Source organism: Symphalangus syndactylus, chromosome 1 (genome assembly GCF_028878055.3).
Source record: "Symphalangus syndactylus isolate Jambi chromosome 1, NHGRI_mSymSyn1-v2.1_pri, whole genome shotgun sequence".
NCBI lineage: Eukaryota > Metazoa > Chordata > Mammalia > Primates > Hylobatidae > Symphalangus > Symphalangus syndactylus.
The window spans coordinates 111712368-111731407 of record NC_072423.2 but is presented as its reverse complement, the minus strand read 5'-3'; the positions used below and the strand labels follow the sequence as shown (position 1 = coordinate 111731407).

The 19040-nt window shown below is 43.0% G+C and overlaps 2 protein-coding genes across 2 annotated transcripts in view; one reads left to right on the top strand and one right to left on the bottom strand.

Moving 5' to 3' along the window:
* Nucleotides 1-19040, top strand: part of IHO1 (interactor of HORMAD1 1) — a 51701-nt gene that overhangs the window by 24401 nt on the left and 8260 nt on the right. The window contains exons 3-6 of the mRNA XM_055276997.2: nt 7551-7725; nt 12354-12517; nt 15529-15577; nt 15771-15858. Coding sequence (XP_055132972.1) covers nt 7551-7725; nt 12354-12517; nt 15529-15577; nt 15771-15858 — 476 coding nt within the window. The remainder of the gene's footprint in view (nt 1-7550; nt 7726-12353; nt 12518-15528; nt 15578-15770; nt 15859-19040) is intronic.
* C1H3orf62 (chromosome 1 C3orf62 homolog) overlaps nt 18459-19040 on the bottom strand; it is a 28906-nt gene continuing 28324 nt past the window's right edge. The window contains exon 3 of the mRNA XM_055277085.2: nt 18459-18737. Coding sequence (XP_055133060.2) covers nt 18577-18737 — 161 coding nt within the window. The 3' untranslated portion in view covers nt 18459-18576. The remainder of the gene's footprint in view (nt 18738-19040) is intronic.

Below are 19040 nucleotides of genomic sequence, written 5' to 3'. Positions count from 1 at the left end.
GCTGATTGGTGCATTTACAATCCTTTAGCTAGACACAGAGTGCTGATTGGTGTGTTTTTACAGAGTGCTGATTGGTGCATTTACAATCCTTTAGCTAGACACACAGCGCTGATTGGTGCATTTTTACAGAGTGCCAATTGGTGCATTTACAGTCCTTTAGCTAGACACAGAGCACTGATTGGTGCATTTACAATCCTCTAGCTAGACATAAAAGTTCTCTAAGTCCCCACTCAGCCCAGGATGTCCAGCTGGCTTCATCTCTCAGTTTTATGCTGCCCAAAAGCTGTGAGCCTTCTGCCTGGGGAACCCCCGCAAAAGTTCCAACAGGGGTCTGTGGACCCTTGCCAGCAGTGATGATAGGATTACTTCCAGATAGATCTACTTTAAATTTAAAAGGAGTGCAAGTACAAACAGGAGTCATTGATTCAGATTACAATGGGGAAATCCAAATTGTTATATCTACTTCTGTTCCCTGGAAAGCAGAGCCAGGAGAGCATATAGCACAACTTCTGATTGTGCCATATGTAGAAATGGGGAAAGCGAAATTAAATGAACAGGATTATTTGGAAGCACAAATAAGGCAAAGCAGCTTATTGGGTGAATCAAATTACTGATAAACTTCCTACCTGTGAAATAACTATTGAGGGAAAGAAATTTAAAGGTTTAGTGGATACAGGAGTGGACATTTCAATCATTTCTCTATAGCACTGGCCATCCACATGGCCAATTCAACCTACTCAATTTAACATAGTTGGAGTTGGTAAAGCCCCTGAAGTATATCAAAGTAGTTATATTTTGCATTGTGAAGGGCCTGATGGACAACCTGGGACTATTCAACCAATTATAACTTCTGTACCTATAAATTTATTGGGAAGAGATTTATTACAATGATGGGGAGCACAAGTTCTAATTCCTGAGCAGTTATACAGCCCTCAAAGTCAACATATGATGCATGAAATAAGGTATGTCCCTGGTATGGGACTAGGAAAAAAATTGCAAGGTTTGAAGGAACTGCTTCAAGTGGAAAGACAAAGTTCCTGCCAAGGTTTAGGATATAATTTTTGATGGCAGCCATTGTTAAGCCTCCAGAACCTATACCTTTAAAATGGTTAACAGATAAGCCAATTTTGATAGAACAATGGCCGCTAAGTAAAGAAACTGGAGGCTTTAGAGTACTTACTGAACAATTAGAAAAAGGACACATAGCTCCAACATTTTCCCCTTGGAATTCTCCAGTCTTTGTTATTAAGAAAAAATCAGGTAAATGGAGAATGTTAACTGACTTAGGAGCTATTAATTCAGTTACACGACCTATGGGGACATTACAGCCAGGATTGCCTTCTCCTGCTATGATTCCAAAAAACTGGCCTTTAATAGTCATAGATTTAAAAGACTGTTTCTTTACTATCCCCTTAGCTGAGCAAGACTGTGAATGGTTTGCATTTACAATTCCTGCAGTAAGCAACCTGCAGCCTGCTAAGCATTTTCACTGGAAAGTGTTGCCCACAAGTCATGTTGAACAGTCCAACAACTTGCCAGACTTATGTAGGGCAAGCAATTGAACCTACTTGTAAAAAATTTTCAGTGTTACATTATTCATTATATGGACGATATATTTTGTACTGCCCCCACTCAATAAATATTGCTCCAATGTTACGATCACTTGCAAAATTCGATTTCTCACACTGGTTTATTTATAGCTGCTGACAAAATTCAGACTAATACTCCTTACTCCTACTTGGGGACCTTAGTAAATGACACTACTATTGTGCCACAGAAAGTAACCATATGTAGGGATCAATTGAAAACATTAAATGACTTTCAAAAATTACTAGGGGACATTAATTGGATACAACCTGCTCTAGGCATTCCTACCTATGCCATGAGTAATCTATTTTCTATCTTTAGAGGAGATCCTAGTCTCACTAGCCCTCAACAATTAACAAAGGAGGCTGAGGCAGAGTTACAGTTGATTGAAAAGCAAGTCCATAAGGCTCAAATAAATAGAACAGATCCAGAGAAGACTCTAGATTTGCTAATTTTTCCAGCTCATCATTCACCTACTGATGTTATTGCCCAACAGCAGGACTTAGTAGAATGGCTTTTTCTTTCACATACTAATTCACAGACTCTAACTCCTTATTTGAATCGAATCGCTACTATGATAGGAAATGGGAGAACTTGGATTGTTAAATTACATGGATATGATCCTGGAAAAATTATTGTCCCTCTCACGAAGGCACAAATACAGCAAGCTTTTATAAATAGTCTTACTTGGCAAACCCACTTAGCTGACTTTGTGGGCATTCTCGATAATCATTTTCCTAAAACAAAATTGTTTCAATTTTTGAAATTAACTAATTGGATTCTCCCTAAAATAACTAAATTTAAACCAATTGAAGGTGCTGAGAATGTTTTTACAGATGGGTCTAGTCTACAAATGGTAAAGCTTATTCTGTCTTGAAAGGTAAAGTTTTTCAGGTACCTTATACTTCAGCTCAAAAAGCGGAGCTTGTAGCTGTAATTGAGGTATTGACTATTTTTGATATGCCTATTAATGTGATTTTGGATTCTTCATGGTTTTCCACACAATTAATTGAAAATGCTCAGTTACAATTTCATACAGATGAACAACTGATGACTTTATTTACCTAGTTGCAAACAGCAGTTAGGAGTAGAATGCACCCTTTTTACATTACTCATATTAGGGCTCATACACCTCTTCCAGGACCTTTAACTGAAGGGAATCAAATGGCTAATTGCCTAGTTGCTACTGCAATATCTAATGCCAAACACTTTCACAATTTAACCCATGTTAATGTCTCTGGTCTCAAACGCAGATACAGCATTACCTGGAAAGAAGCTAAAGCTATCATCCAGTGATGCCCAACTTGCCAAATGGTGCATTCCTCATCTTTTACAGGAGGAATTAATCCTCAAGGATTGGAACCTAATTCTCTTTGGCAAATGGGTGTCACACATGTTCCGTTGTTTGGGAGACTAGCTTATGTACATGTATGTGTGGACACCTTTTCTCACTTTGTCTGGGCTACATGCCAATCAGGAGAGTCTTCTGCCTGTGTTAAATGTCACCTTTTGCAGTGTTTTGCCGTGATGGATATTCCAGTTTGTGTTAAAACAGATAATGCCCCAGGCTGCACTAGCCAAGCTCTAGCTACATTTTTCTCTCTATGGAATATTAAACACATTACTTGCATTCTATATAATTCTCAAGGACAAGCCATAGTAGAAAGAATGAATCTCTCCCTGAAACAGTAGTTGCAAAAGCAAAAGGGGAGAAACAGGGATTATGGGACACCCCATATACAATTGAATCTAGCATTATTGACTTTAAATTTTTGGAGCCTGCCTAAAGGCCAGATGCTATCAGCAGCTGAACAGCATCTACAGAAACCAGCTACAAAGACAGAAGAAAAACAACTGGTTTGGTGGAGAGATCTGATAACAAAAAGTTGGTAAATAGGTAAAATAATAACTTGGGGTAGTGGTCATGCTTGTGTTTCTCCAGGACGGAATCAATAGCCAATTTGGGTGCCATCAAGACATTTAAACCTTAACTATAAGCCAGATACCCAGAAAAAGGTTTTGAGAGGATCCCAAAGACCCACCAGTTGCAGCCATGTTGAGACTGATGCTGAGGAGGACCCCAACTGTCACAAGCAACACCCATCGAACACAGCCACCTACCTGGGGACAGATCAAGAAGCTGTCACAGATGGTGGAAGAAAACCTTAGGAAAGCAGGACAACCAGTCACAATTGTAATTTAATGATAGCTATGATAGCGGTGATCACCATTGCCATGAGTATTCCTTCAACAAGGGCTGACACAGAGAACAATTATACTTATTGGGCATATTTATCTATCTTGGCTGGCAATAATGCCTGGATATAATCACTCTATGACACATTTTTCTTTCTGGTCTCAGTATTTACCATAAATCTGCTCCTATAATTGAGGCATACAGCCCTCAAAAACCTATTTGTAAACAGAATTGGACCTGGCCAGAAATAATGAATGTACTTGTTTGGGAAGATTGCATTGCAGAATAGGCATAGGTGCTGTGTAACGATTCCTGTGGAATCATTATTCATCGGTCCCCTAAGAGACCAAGCTTGAATTGCACTTCTCAGTCAGCGTGCCATGGCCACACTATGTTCAGCTGGTTTAAACAAAACAGTCAGATGGTAGAAATTGTAAGAAATATGGCAAGAGTTCCTATTATCTGGAAACATGGCAGTATAGTGGCACTTCACCCTCAAATGATATGGCCTGCTGTAGGAGCTAAACATAAGGATTTGTGGAAACTATTAATGGCTCTTAAATAAGATTGAAATTTGGAAAAGAATAAAAAAGTATCTAGAAGGACACTGTACAAACTTGTCTTTGGATATGGCAAAATTAAAAGAACAAATATTTAAAGCATCCCAGGCGCACCTGACCTTAATGCCAGGAACTGGAGTGTTTGAAGGAGCATCAGACAGATTAGCAGCTATTAACCCATTAAAATGGATAAAGACACTTGGAGGCCCTGTGATTTCAATGATGATTGTGCTTTTAATCTGTGTTGTTTGTCTTTGTATAGTCTGCTGATGCAGATCCCAACTCCTGCAAGAAGTAGCTCACCATGACAAAGCTGCCTTTGCTTTTATCGCTTTGCAAAACAAAAAAGGGGGACATGTTGAGAACAGGCCCCCAAATGGGCCATAAACGGGCCCCAAAACTGGCCATAAACAAAATCTCTGCAGCACTGTGACATGTTCGTGATGGCCATGATGCCCACGCTGAAGGTTGTGGGTTTACCGGAATGAGGGCAAGGAACACCTGGCCCACCAAGGGCGGAAAACCACTTCCAGGCATTCCTAAACCACAAACAATAGCATGAGCAATCTGCACCTTAAGGACATGTTCCTGCTGCAGATAACTAGCCAGAGCCCATCCATTTGTTTTGGCCCATCCCTTTGTTTCCTGTAAGGAATACTTTTAGTTAATCTATAATCTATAGAAATAATGCTTACCACTGGCTTGCTGTCAATAAATATGTGGGTCAAACTCTGTTCGGGGCTGAGAAAAAAAAGGAAAAGCATGTTTTCTCAGGTTATGCAACAATGTTAAGTAACACAAATTGTTACACAGATGTCTGGGTTTTTTTTGTTTTTTTGTTTTTTTGTTTTTTTTTGACGGAGTCACTCTCTCACCAGGCTGGAGTGCAGTGTGGCACAATCTCACCTCACTGCAACCTCCAACTTCCTGGTTCAAGTGATTCTCCTGCCTCAGCCTCCCGAGTAGGTGGGACTGTACAGGCACACACCGCCATGCCCAACTAATTTTTTTTTTTTATTTTAGTAGAGATGGGATTTCACAGTGTTGCCCAGGCTGGTCTCAAACTCCTGAGCTCAGTCTGCCCACCTTGGCCTCCCAAAGTGCTAGGACTACAGGCATGAGCACCACACCCAGCCTCTGGTGTCCCTTTTTATAAGGACACCAATCCTATCATAAGAACCCTACATTCATGACTTCATCTAACCCTCATTACCTCCTAAAGGACTCATCTCCAAATACTGTCACATCAGGATTGTTATGATGATACCATCATAGCAACATATGAATTTGTGGGGGACACATCCAGTCCATAACAAGGCCTATCTGTGATTGTTTTATTATGCCTCCTTCTCTCCCTTCAGCGCTGCTCTGTTCCTTCCCTGTAGGCACACACTCTAGAATTAATGTGTACCCTCCAATTACTTTCTATACACTCAGTTACATAATTGTTTGGTGTGTATAATGTAGGTTTAAAAATTTACATAAATGGTCTGTAATAAGAGTTAATTCTTTTTTTTTTTTTTTTTGAGACAGTCTCACTGTATCACCCAGGCTGGAGTACAGTGGTGCAATCTCGGCTCACTGCAACCTCTGCCTCCCAGGTTCCAGTGATTCTTCTGCCTCAGCCTCCCAAGTAGCTGGGATTACAGGTGCCTGCCACTATACCCGGCTAATTTTTGTATTTTTAGTAGAGACAGGGTTTCACCATGTTGGTCAGGCTGGTCTTGAACTCCTAACCTCGTGATCTGCCCACCTCACTTCCCAAAGTGCTAGGATTAGAGGCGTGAGCCACCGTGCCTGGCCAAGTTCATTCAATTTTTACCTTTTCTTGTACTCAAAACTATGTTTTTGAGAAGTCTCAAAATCCCATGTGATTATATATCAATCTTTTTTTTTTTTAAGGAGTCTCGCTCTGTTGCCCAAGCTGGAGTGCAGTGGTGCAAACTTGGCTGACTACAAGCTCCGCCTCCTGGGTTCATGCCATTCTCCTATCTCAGCCTCCCAAGTAGCTGAGACTACAGGCACCCGCCATCACGCCTGGCTAATATTTTTTGTATTTTTTAGTAGAGACAGGGTTTCACCGTGTTAGCCAGGATGGTCTCGATCTCCTGACCTCATGATCCACCCTCCTTGGCCTCTCAAAGTGCTGGGATTACAGACGTGAGCCACCACGCCCGGCCAATTATATATAAATCTAACTTAATGCTTCTGGCTGCTGAATCAGCTAATGCATATACCTTATTTTATTTATCTATTTTAATGATGAACAGATTGATCTTTTAAAAACAGAACATTCTTGGCCAGGTGCAATGGCTCATGACTGTCATCCCAGCACTTTGGGAGCCTGAGGTGAGCAGATCACCTGAGGTCAGGAGTTCGAGAGACCAGCCTGGCCAACATGGTGAAACCCCGTCTCTATTAAAAATACAAAAATTGACCAGATGTGGTGACAGGTGCCTGTAATCCCAGCTACTCAGGAGGCTGAGGCAGGAGAATGGCTTGAACCTGGGAGGTGGAGGTTGCAGTGGGCCAAGATTGCACCACTGCATGCCAGCCTGGGCAACAGGGTGAGACTCTGTCTCAAAAAAAAAAAAAAAAAAAAAAAAGATAACCTTCTTGGCCCTGCACGGTGGCTCACACCTGTAATCCCAGCAATTTGGGAGGCTGAGATGGGTGGATCACCTGAGGTCAGGAGTTCAAGACCAGCCTGGTCAACATGGTGAAACCCCATCTCAACTATAAATACAAAAATTAGCCGGGTGTGGTAGCACATACCTGTAGTCCTAGCTACCCAGGAGGCTGAGGCTGCAGTGAGCCGAGCTCATGCCACTGCACTCCAGCCTGGGCGACAGAGTAGGACCCTGTCTCAAAACAATAAAATAAAATGATAACATTCTTTTAATCTCTACAATTTTATGAACTGTAATTTCCAATATGGTGTTGTAGCCCAGAATGCTGTTATACAAAGAATGATGATGTCAGTCCTTTCTGTTTGAGTTTCCATCTGGTTGTTCCCAGATTGTAATAAAAATATGTGGTATTCAGAATTTCCTTGTGTTTCATTGTACTGACAACATACAGGGGACTTGAAGGTCAGAACAAGCTATCACTCTGCCCAAAATGTTCTGAAATGGACAGCTGTGAACTATGATTTCATTTGTTCAGGATATTTGTCCATTTGATACACTTTTTTTGCTAAATTTCAGGAACAAGAAGTCATCTAACTGGAATAATAATCAAAATGATTATTCCAGTCTCAGTGATTCCCAGTTCCTCTTTGGATCTCAGTTCTGTCCAGAAAATTCAGAAACCCTATCAGCACCCTTGGACTTTGGTGCCCACTTGAGACATTCAAAACAGTCACAACAGAATTCTCTGGAGGTGAGTCTGGTTTCCAGAATTGATCTGCACACATTTCACAGTCATTATGGAGGTAAGCTATAAAGAATACTTACTCTGGCCAGGTGCAATGGCTGACACCTGTAATCCCTGCACTTGGGGAGGCTGAGGCAAGTGGATCCCTTGAGCCCAGGAGTTTGAGACCAGCCTGGTCAACATGGCAAAACCTCATCTCTACAAAAGTACAAAAATTAGCCGACTGTGGTGGCTGAGGCAGGAGGATTGCTTGAGCCCAGAAAGTCAAGGCTGCAGTGACCCATGATTCTGCCAGTGTACTCCTGCCTGGGTGACAGAGTGAGACCCTGTCTCAAAAAAAAACAAACAAGGCCAGGTGTGGTGGCTCATGCCTGTAATGCCAGCACTTTGGGAGGCCGAGGCAGGTGGATCACGAGGTCAGGAGTTCAAGACCAGCCTGGCCAAGATGGTGAAACCCCGCCTGTACTAAAAATACAAAAATTAGCTGGGTGTGGTGGCAGGCGCCTGTAATCCCGGCTACTCGGGAGGCTGAGGCAGAGAATCGCTTGAACTCAGGAGGTAGAGGTTGCAGTGCACCAAGATCAAACCACTGAACTCTACCCTGGGAGATAGAGCATGACTCCATCTCCAAACAAACAAAACAAAAAACCCAACAACCAATACTTATTTTCTAGCCTTAAAAAAATTACTTATCCTGTTGGAATATATTTTAGAATTGTACATCTGTAAGGATTACTCTCCTAAAGGGGTTTGTGCTTGATTAGTGACTCATTTGACTTGATAGTCTGAAATGGCAACATTTATATTTGCAGTTTCTTCTATTACAAAGCAACATAAAATAGTGTCATAAAATAGTGTCAATCCCTTGACCACTCCTAGGGAGAGGCAAATATATATGTATATGTATTTGCTTAAGGCTAGTCATACTATTGTTCGTGAGAATTTAATAAGTAAAAATAGTTTTCATAAAATAGAAATAAAATAACATAAATTTTATTTTAGACAGAATTTTTAAATAATAAACTTCATGTAATCTGTATACTTTAGTCAACTATACTACATTATGTCCTTGAAGAAGAAGGAGATGAGGATTCTGAGGCCTAGGTTAGTGAGTAAAGGCCAGAATGAGGAACAGAGTCTCTTGAATCCTTGATTTTTTGAGATTAACCTGTCTTTTCCTTTTTTTTTTTTTTTTTTTTGAGACAGAGTCTTGCTCTGTCACCTGGGCTGAGGTCCAGTGGCATGATCTCAGTTCACTGCAACCTTCGCCTCCCAGGTTCAAGTAATTGTCCTGCCTCAGCCTCCCTAGTAGCTGGGATTATAGGTGTGTGCCACCACACATGGCCGATTTTTGTGTTTTTAGTAGAGACAGCATTTCTCCATGTTGGCAGGCTGGTCTTGAGCTCCTAACCTCAGATGATCTGCTCACCTCGGCTGCCCAAAGTGCAGGGATTACAGGTGTGAGCCACCATGCCCAGCCTGATTCTTTGAGATCAACCTGTGTTTTCTTGTGAGTCAAAAAGATTTTGATTTTGGAGGCACCTGTAAATAAATGTTGTGTTTTGTTTTGTTTTGTTTTGGAGACAGAGTCTCCCTCTGTTGCCCAGGCTGTAGTGCAGCAGTGCTGTGGCAGGAGTCAGAGGACCAGAGAGACCAAATGGGTGAAACAGGAGGATTTTATTAAGGTGTGCACCAGCTCCGCAGATTCGCATCCAAAAGGCTGAGACCTGAACAAAAACAGGGCTTGACTTTTATACACATTTCTGAAAGAGGATTGGCCAGTTTGAATGGCATGGTGGGAATTTGGTGGCATGAAGTATATAATGCAGGCAAGCGGGCATACAGAAGCAGAACAAAGGCAGTTAATCAAACAGTGACAGGTTTCATCATCCCAGCATAGCTCGTGACCTTGCAGCTGCATTGGAAGGAAAACAGGAACTTATCAAACTAAAGCAGGCTTTGTATCTGGTACATATCTTACTCAAGCTCGTCTTGTGACCTTGTCATGTTGCACAGAAGAGAAACAGGAATTGTAAAACTCTGTAAAGTAACCTTGAGTATCACTAAGGAAGGATTATCAAAGGGGAGGGGGAAGTTGGGAAAAGAGAAAAACCTGCCTTCCCACCCTTGCCTGGGAATGGGAGGAGAGGGGACTCTGGAGCACATTCCTTGAGGGCTCTGGTTTTGCAGATAGTGTTATCAAAGCCCTGCCAGAGCTCTGCTGCCTATTGCTAGGTCTTGGAGTGAGTCAGCCCAGCAAGAGAAAACTTGTTTTTCTCTTTACATCTCCTGCTTCAGTGCGATCTCAGCTCACTGCAACCTCTGCCTCCTGGGTGCAAGCAATTATCATGCCTCAGCCTCCTGAGTGGCTGGGATTATAGGCACCTGCCCCAATGCATGGCTAATTTTTGTATTTTTAGTAGAAACAGGGTTTCACTGTGTTGGCTAGGCTGGTCTCGAACTCCTGACCTCAAGTGATCCACCTGCGTTGGCTTCCCAAAGTGCTGGGATTACAGGTGTGAGCCACCATGCCCGGCCACACCCAGCTAATTTTTTTCTTTTTTTTTTGAGAGGGAGTCTCGCTGTCGCCAGACTGGAGTGCAGTGGCACGATCTCGGCTAACTACAACCTCCACTTCCTGGGTTCAAGCGATTCTCCTGCCTCAGTCTCCCGAGTAGATGGGACTATGGGCGTGTGCCACCACACCCAGCTAATTTTTGTATTTTTAGTAGAGACAGGGTTTCACCATGTCGGCCAGGATGGTCTCAATCTCCTGACCTCATGACCCACCCGCCTCAGCCTCCCAAAGTTCTGGGATTACAGGCGTGAGCCCCCGTGCCCAGCTGCACCAGCTAATTTTTATATTTTTTGTAGGGCTGGGGTTTAGCCATGTTGCTCAGACTGGTCTTGAACTCCCGGGCTCAAGGTTTTTTTTTTTTTTTTTTGAGACGGAGTTTTGCTCTGGTTGCCCAGACTGGAGTGCAATGGTACGATCTCGGCTCACCACAACCTCTGCCTTCCAGGTTTAAGCAATTCTCCTGCCTCAGTCTCCTGAGTAGCTGGGATTACAGGCATGCGCACCATGCCTGGCTAATTTTGTATTTTTAGTAGAGACGGGGTTTCTCCATGTTGGTCAGGCTGGTCTTGAACTCCCAACCTCAGGTGGTCTGCCCACCTCAGCCTCCCAAAGTGCTGGGATTACAGGCGTGAGCCACTGTGCCCAGCCTGGTCTCAAGTTTTATATACAGACTTAACATGCATCAAATAGGGACTTAACGAATAAGATTAAGTTGGTGCTTTTTTTTTTTTTGAGACAGAGTCGCACTCTGTCACCCAGGCTGGAGTATAGTGGCACAATCTTGGCTCAGTGCAACCTCCTCTTCCCGGGTTCAAGTGATTCTCCTGCCTCAGCCTCCTGAGTAGCTGTGATTACAGGTGTGTGCCACCACGCCCAGCTAATTTTTGTTTTTCTTTTTGTTTTGAGACGGAGTTTCGCTGTTGTCGCCCAGGCTGGAATGCAGTGGCGCAATCTTGGCTCACTGCAACCTTCTCCTTCTGTGTTAAAGCGATTCTCCTGCCTCAGCCTCCTGAGTAGCTGTGATTACAGGTGTGTGCCACCACGCCCAGCTAATTTTTGTTTTTCTTTTTGTTTTGAGACGGAGTTTCGCTGTTGTCGCCCAGGCTGGAATGCAGTGGCGCAATCTTGGCTCACTGCAACCTTCTCCTTCTGTGTTAAAGCGATTCTCCTGCCTCAGCCTCCTGAGTAGTTGGTATTACAGGCGCCTGCCAGCATGCCTGACTAATTTTTTGTATTTTAGTAGAGACAGGGTTTCGCCATGTTGAGCAGACTGGTCTCAAACTCCTGACCTCAGGTGATCCGCCTGCCTCAGCCTCCCAAAGTGCTGGGATTACAGGCATGAGCCACCACACCTGAACAATTTTTGTATTTCTAGTAGTGACGGGGTTTCATCATGTTGGTCAGGCTGGTCTCGAACTCCTGACCTTGTGATCCACCCACCTTGGCCTCCCAAAGTGTTGGGAGTACAGGCGGGCGCCACCGTGCCCAGCCAGTCAGTGCTTTAAGTTAGTAAAGTATGCTCTGAAATAAGTATTTCAGTACAAAAATTGGTATCTAGTGATATGAAGGAATAAATGACCTCCCTGAATGTTTCAGAGTTTTGCCAAAGAATGCAGAAAGTGGCTCATCATTTGTCAGCATGCCCACTGTCCAGTCCACATCAAACTTACCAATATGAGTTTAGTTCACTATCAGCTGAGCAACAGCAATTTGAGTTAAAATTATGATTATGAAAACTTTAACACATCATCTCAGAAATAGCATAAATGGTTCTCTGTTCTTGCCTTTAAATTTATGCAATTGATTCTAAGCTATTTTAGTTGACATTTAAAATCTCTCTGGGCTGGTAAGGCAAAAATCTATATTAATAAAAATAGTTGCTTTATTTTAAATATAATTTTCTGGTGTATACAAAAATAAAATGGAAATACTACTTGCTATGTTACGTTACAGCAATATGGTTTGCACTTAAATGTGACTCTGCATTGTACAGAAAATAGTGAATGCTTTAAATATTTTTATGTGTGAAATGCTATATATTTTTTTCATTTAACAGGGTGAACCTAGCATTTTCACAAAGTACCAGACAAAGCCCCAGCTGTTTGGAGGAGATATAAAAGATGGAGGTTTATTTCCTCCTCCTTTGTCAGTTGGAAAATCAAAAGGCCTCTTGGAACAGTTTGAGGAGAAAAAGAAAAGGGCAAAAGACAAATGTGACAGGTATGTAAACCTTTCAAATGGATGACAGAACTCACCTTTTCTGAGCAAAACAAGACATAGAGTGTCAGTAATTAAATAATTCAATTTTAGCATAATAGCATGTATTAGAGTTCTCCAGAGAAACCAAACCATAGGACTTACACACACACACACACACACACACACACAGACACACACACAGACAGACCCACAGAGAAAGAGGGAGAAAGAGAAAGAGGGAGAGAGAGAATTATAGATTGATTTTTTTTTTTTTTTTTTGACGGAGTCTTGCCCTGTCACCAGGCTGGAGTGCAGTGGCGCAATCTTGGCTCACTGCAACCTCTGCCTCCCGGGTTCAAGCGATTCTCCTGCCTCAGCCTCCTGAGTAGCTGGGACTACAGACGCCTGCTACCACACCTGGCTAATTTTTGTATTTTTAGTAGAGACAGGGTTTCACCATGTTGGCCAGGCTGGTCACAAACTCCTGACCTCAGTTGATCCGCCCACCTCAGCCTCCCAAAATGCTGGAATTATGGGCATGAGCCACCGTGCCTGGCCATTATTATTATTATTATTTATTTTATGTTTTTTTTTTCTGAGACAGAGTTTCACTCTTATCCAGACTGGAGTGCAATGGCACGATCTCAGCTCACTGAAACATCCGCCTCCTGGGTTCAAGTGATTCTCCTGCCACAGCCTCCGAGTAGCTGGGATCACAAGTGCATGCCAGCATGCCCAGCTCATTTTTGTATTTTCAGTAGAGACGGGGTTCGCCATGTTGGCCAGGCTGGTCACGAACTCCTGACCTCAGGTGATCTGCCCACCTCGGCCTCCCAAAGTGCTGGGATTACAAGCATGAGCCACCGCAGTCTTCCCACCTTAGCTTCCCAAGTAGCTTCGATCAGAGGCACACACTACTGTGCCCACCTAATTTTTTTTTTTTTTTCAGAGATGGTGTCTCACTATGTTGTCCAGAATGGTCTTGAACTCCTGGGCTCAAGCAATCCTCCCACCTCGACCTCTCAAAGTGCTGGGATTACAAGCATGAGCCATCATACCCAGCCTCCTAGTTATTCTTAACTGCCTTCTTGTCAATATGATTTGTGGTAGATTTGCATATAGTCTACCACAATTTTTTTCTCTCTGAAAAATAAAAACTAGAGGATTTCTAAGAGAAATGTAATATTCAAGTAATGTTACACTTATTTTTCCTAAACATTTGCCCCTTGATTTTTCTTTTCAGATGATCAGGATTAGGAAGTTGGACAACATTATTTATTTTAGAGTCTAGAATAGAATGCGGCCAGGCATGGTGGCGGGTGCCTGTAATCCCAGCTACTCAGGAGGCTGAGACAGGAGAATCACTTGAACCCAGGAGGCGGAGGTGGCAGGGAGCCTAGATTGCACCATTGCACTACAGTCTGGGCGACAAGAGTGAAACTCCATCTCAAACAAACAAGCAAAAAACCAAAACAACAAAAATGAATAGAATGCATGAAATCTTTTAAATTTTACATTCAAAAAATTTTTTTGAATTTTTTTAAACTTTTATTTTAGGTTCAGGGGTATATGTGCAGGTTTGTTACATAGGTAAACTCTTGTTACTGAGGTTTGTTGTACAGATTATTTCATCACCCAGGTACTAAGCATAGTACCCAATAGCTATTTTTTTTCTGATCCTTTCCCTCCTCCACCCTTCACCTCAACTAGGCCCCAGTGTCTGTTGATCTTCTGTTCATGTCCATGAGTTTTCATCATACAATGCATGAATTCTTTGGCTTTTATTTTGTTTTGTTTATTGAGATGGAGTCTCACTCTGTTGCCCAGGCTGGAGTATAGTGGCAAGATCTTGGCTCACTGTAACCTCTGCCACCTGGGTTCAAGCGATTCAAGTGCCTCAGTCTCCCAGATAGCTGGGACCACAGGCGCGTGACACCAAGCCCGGCTAATATTTTTGTATTTTTAGTAGAGACGGGGTTTCGGCATGTTGGCCAGGCTGGTCTCAAACTCCTGACCTCAGGTGATCCACTGGCCTCAGCCTCCCAAAGTGATGGGATTACAGCTGTAAGCCACCATGCCCAGCCCATGTGTCAGTCTTTTTTTAAGAATTGGATGTGGCCAGGCGCGGTGTGGCTCACAGCTGTAATCCCAGCACTTTGGGAGGCCGAGGCGGGCAGATCACGAGGTCAGGAGATTGAGACCATCCTTGCTAACACGGTGAAACCCTATCTCTACTAAAAATTCAAAAAATTAGCCAGGTGTGGTGGTGGGTGCTTGTAGTCCCAGCTACTTGGGAGGCTGAGGCAGGAGAATGGCGTGAATTCAGGAGGTGGAGCTTGCAGTGAGCCAAGATCACGCCACTGCACTCCAGCCTGGGCGACAGAGCAAGACTCTGTCTCAAAAAAAAAAGAGTAGTATGTATAGTTGAGGAATAACTTTGATAGCTTCTTTTTCATTAGAAATGAATATTTTCATATTAATATTTACATATAAATATCTATATGAGTATGGATTTTAAAAAGAAAAATGCGATTTGCCTTAGTGGTCATAGGAAGTCTGTGTTCTCTCTTTTTTTTTTTTTTTAACTTTTTATTTTATTTTGAGTTGGAGTCTCACTGTGTCTCCCAGGCTGGAGTGCAGTGGCATGATCTTGGCTCACTGCAACCTCCGCCTCCCAGGTTCAAGGAATTCTCCTGTCTCAGCCTCCCCAGTAGCCGGAATTACAGGCGCCCACCACCACGCCCGGCTAATTTTTGTATTTTTAGTAGAGATGGGGTTTCACTATCTTGGCCAGGCTGGTCTTGAACTCCTGACCTCGTGATCCACCCGCCTTGGCCTCCCAAACTGCTGGGACTCTCTTTTTTTTTCCCTCCTGGGCACTAAGGTTTCTCAGGGTCAAGTCTTCAGATCTAATCAAGCAATGTTTTGATGCTATGCTAGGTAGAGATCTGCCATATTTATGGAATCATTTATGTTACTTATCACTTCAATATTTCATAAAGATTTGTTTTCTTTTTTCCCTCCTATTCTAGTGAGACTCTATACAACTTTGTTTCTAATGTTAGAGAAAGCATTCACAGGGTAAGTACAGCTACTTTTCAAGGAGTTAGAACATCTTATATTTTAAGAAGTTTAATATTTATATTGTATTGGCTTTAGTTAATGTAGAATAGCAATATTTTAACTACCCCTATTTATCATGAAATGACAATTCTCTAAGATAGTAGAATAAGGCAACAGCCTGTGAATTATTTCATAATTTTGGGTTTCTTAGTTGCAGACATCTGTGGAAAAGTCTGAGGAACATCTCAGTTCAAGAAGCCAATCTATTTTGGATTCTTTGGAGACTGTGGCCAAGACATGTGAGTGCCTCATGTTTGAGGTATCAGCAGAGGGCACTGGTGAATGATGAACATGAACTTTCTGACCCTAGCCTGGTTTCCAGTGGTGAGGTTCCTCACAGGGTTTCAGATGAGAGGATGGGTATATAGGGTTAGTCCTGAAGAGATGTGGAGCACACTAAGCTGGGTAGTGGGGCCCACCTCTATGTGACAATGCTCTGGTCCCATGATGCCTTTTGTGAAGCACTAATCCCCCACCTGGTAACCATGCTGCCTCAGGGCAGGTAGCTCTGCTAGGTTTCTCATCTCACTGCCTGAAGTGAGTCAGCAACATCCTTGAGTCTCAAATTGCTGCCTGTGCTGTCTATAGACACTGACTGCCCCCTTAGGAGTTAGAAATACCGTAGTACCTGCTGCTGTTCTTGCTGCCTTGGTTTCAGTGAGAGCTGTGTTGTGAATCACAGCACCATTATCAGTATTTTTTTTTTTTTTTTGAGACGGAGTCTCGCTCTGTCACCCAGGCTGGAGTGCAGTGGCGCAATCTCGGCTCACTGCAAGCTCCGCCTCCTGGGTTCGCACCATTCTCCTGCCTCAGCCTCTTAAGTAGCTTGGGACTACAGGCGCCCGCCACCACGGCCAGCTAATTTTTAAAATTTTTAGTAGAGACGGGGTTTCACTGTGTTAGCCAGGATGGTCTCCATCTCCTGACCTCATGATCTGCCCGCCTCAGCCTCCCAAAGTGCTGGGATTACAGGCGTGAGTCAACACGCCCGGCCGCATTCTCAATTTTACTTATAGTTTGTGGTTTATAAAATCCTGTGCTCCACCAATTAGTGGTTTACATTTAGATGAAACCGTGGCCCTTGCCCTATAAAGAGAAGAGAGCAAATATACAGTTCTCCTTAGGTGAATACCTCTCTAGAACCACCTGTTTCCTAGCAAAACGATGAGCTGATGACTATGCATCTGCACTTGTTTGCATTTGTCTGTGTGTTTATTTTATAAACAAGTTGAAATCAACTTATTCAAATGCCATGGGATGGACTGCTCATAATTTACAAAAATTAATGCCTTTTGTGTGGCCTAAAAATTAATCCCCAACTGTCTGAATAGAAGCACTATACTGTCTGCTGGATTTCAACCTGGGCATTCCACACACAGGGCAACTATGCATCTGTTTAGAAACTTGTTCTGGGGCCGGGCACAGTGGCTCACACTTGTAATCCTAGCACTTTGGGAGGCCGAGGCGGGCAGATCACGAGGTCAGGAATTCAAGTCTGGCCTGTCCAATATGGTGAAACCCCATCTCTACTAAAAATACAAAAATTAGCTGGGTGTGGTGGTGGGCGCCTGTAGTCCCAGCTACTCGGGAGGCTGAGGCAGAATGACGTGAACCCAGGAGCGGGAGGTTGCAGTGAGCCAAGATCCTGCCACTGCACTCCAGCCTGGGCGATAGAGCCAGACTCTGTCTCAAAAAAAAAAAAAAAAAAAGCCCAGGCACAGTGACCCACACCTGTAATCCCAGCACTTTGGGAGGCTGAGGCAGGTGGATCACTTGAGGTCAGGAGTTTGAGACCAGTCTGACCAATATGGTGAAAACCCATCTCTACTAAAAAAAAAATACAAAATTAGCCAGGCGTGCTGGTGCAGGCCTGTAATCCCAGCTACTTGGGCGGCAGGAGAATCACTTGAACCCAGGAGGCAGAGGTTTCAGTGAGCTGAGATTGCGCCATAGCACTCCAGCCTGGGCGACAAGAGCGAAACTCTGTCTCAAAAAAGAAAAAGAAAAACAAAAGACTCAGTAACAAACACAGTAGTATCATATGAATTAGGACAGGTCATTCTTGAAAATGGGCACAAGTAGCCTATCCAGAATAATTCTCTTTCTTGGTAGGAAATGATGGGAAGCAGAAAATTAATCATTGAGAGAGGAACCAGACAAATCCTGTAGCATATGACCAGGTCCAGTCCAGCTATCCTAGAGCATTGAACTCCACCTCAGTGCATTCTGCAAGTTTTCAGTCTCTACTCACTGCGCTCATCAGGGAATAGGGAAGTAAAGATACTGTGTGAAAGTGCTGTCTGTGTTGTTATGTAATTGGTGCCTTCACAGATGAGGTCATTAAATATTTTCCCAGTCAGCCTGCCCAGCCAGAAGGGTCACTGTGGCCATCTAATCTAACTCTTCTTGTTGTTCAGCTGAGGACACTAAGGACCAGAGTAATAAAGTGAATTACCAAAGCCTCTTGTATACTACTTTACCTCATATGTTAAGTCTGGTGACTAAATTATAAAAAGAACTGGAAGAAAACATGGACATTTTTTTTTTTTTTGAGACGGAGTTTCGCTCTGTCACCCAGGCTGAAGTGCAGTGGCGCGATCTTGGCTCACTGCAGCCTCTGCCTCCCAGGTTCAAGCAATTCTCCTGCCTCAGCCTCCTGAGTAGCTGGGACTACAGGTGCACACCACCACACCCAGCTAAATTTTATATTTTTAGTAGAGACAAGGTTTCACCATGTTGGCCAGGATGGTCTCAAACTCTTGACCTCGTGATCCACCCGCCTCAGCCTCCCAGAGTGCTAGGATTATAGGCATGAGCCACCACGCCCGGCCATGGACAACATTTTTATAATTTTAGAATGGGAAAAGCCTTTCTAAGCAAAATAGATATAATTGTTATGAAGAGTGAGATCCATCTATATGAATATGGTAGAATTGAAATATCTGTTCATTGTTAAATTAAAACAACAAAAAGGTGCTCTTCACGTGCTCCAGGATACATCTTGTTGGGAAGTGTGACCAGCCAGTGAAAATTGGGAAGAGAATCCCTAAAAAAGTTGGAGGTGGTCTCATCTTATACAAGGAGGCTGCCAGATCTTTCATTAGGCTCTCATCAGCACCTGAGGGAGAATAAAACTACAGAGTAAAAGGAAAATCACTGGCCATCCGGGGAAAAGCTTGCATCACAATCTGATCTCATCTCAACTGAGGCCTTGTCAAATTGCTAAAATAAAAACAAATTGTTTAAAAATCATCTTAACAGGAAAACAGATATTGTCCAGAATATGGAAATGGATTTTAAATGGCATTTTTACATAAAAGCTAAAAATATCTAATGTTTATAGTCAAAGCAAAAATGAAATGAATACTCTTATAGACACACATACACATACAAACAGAGGACCTATAATGTATATACAGAT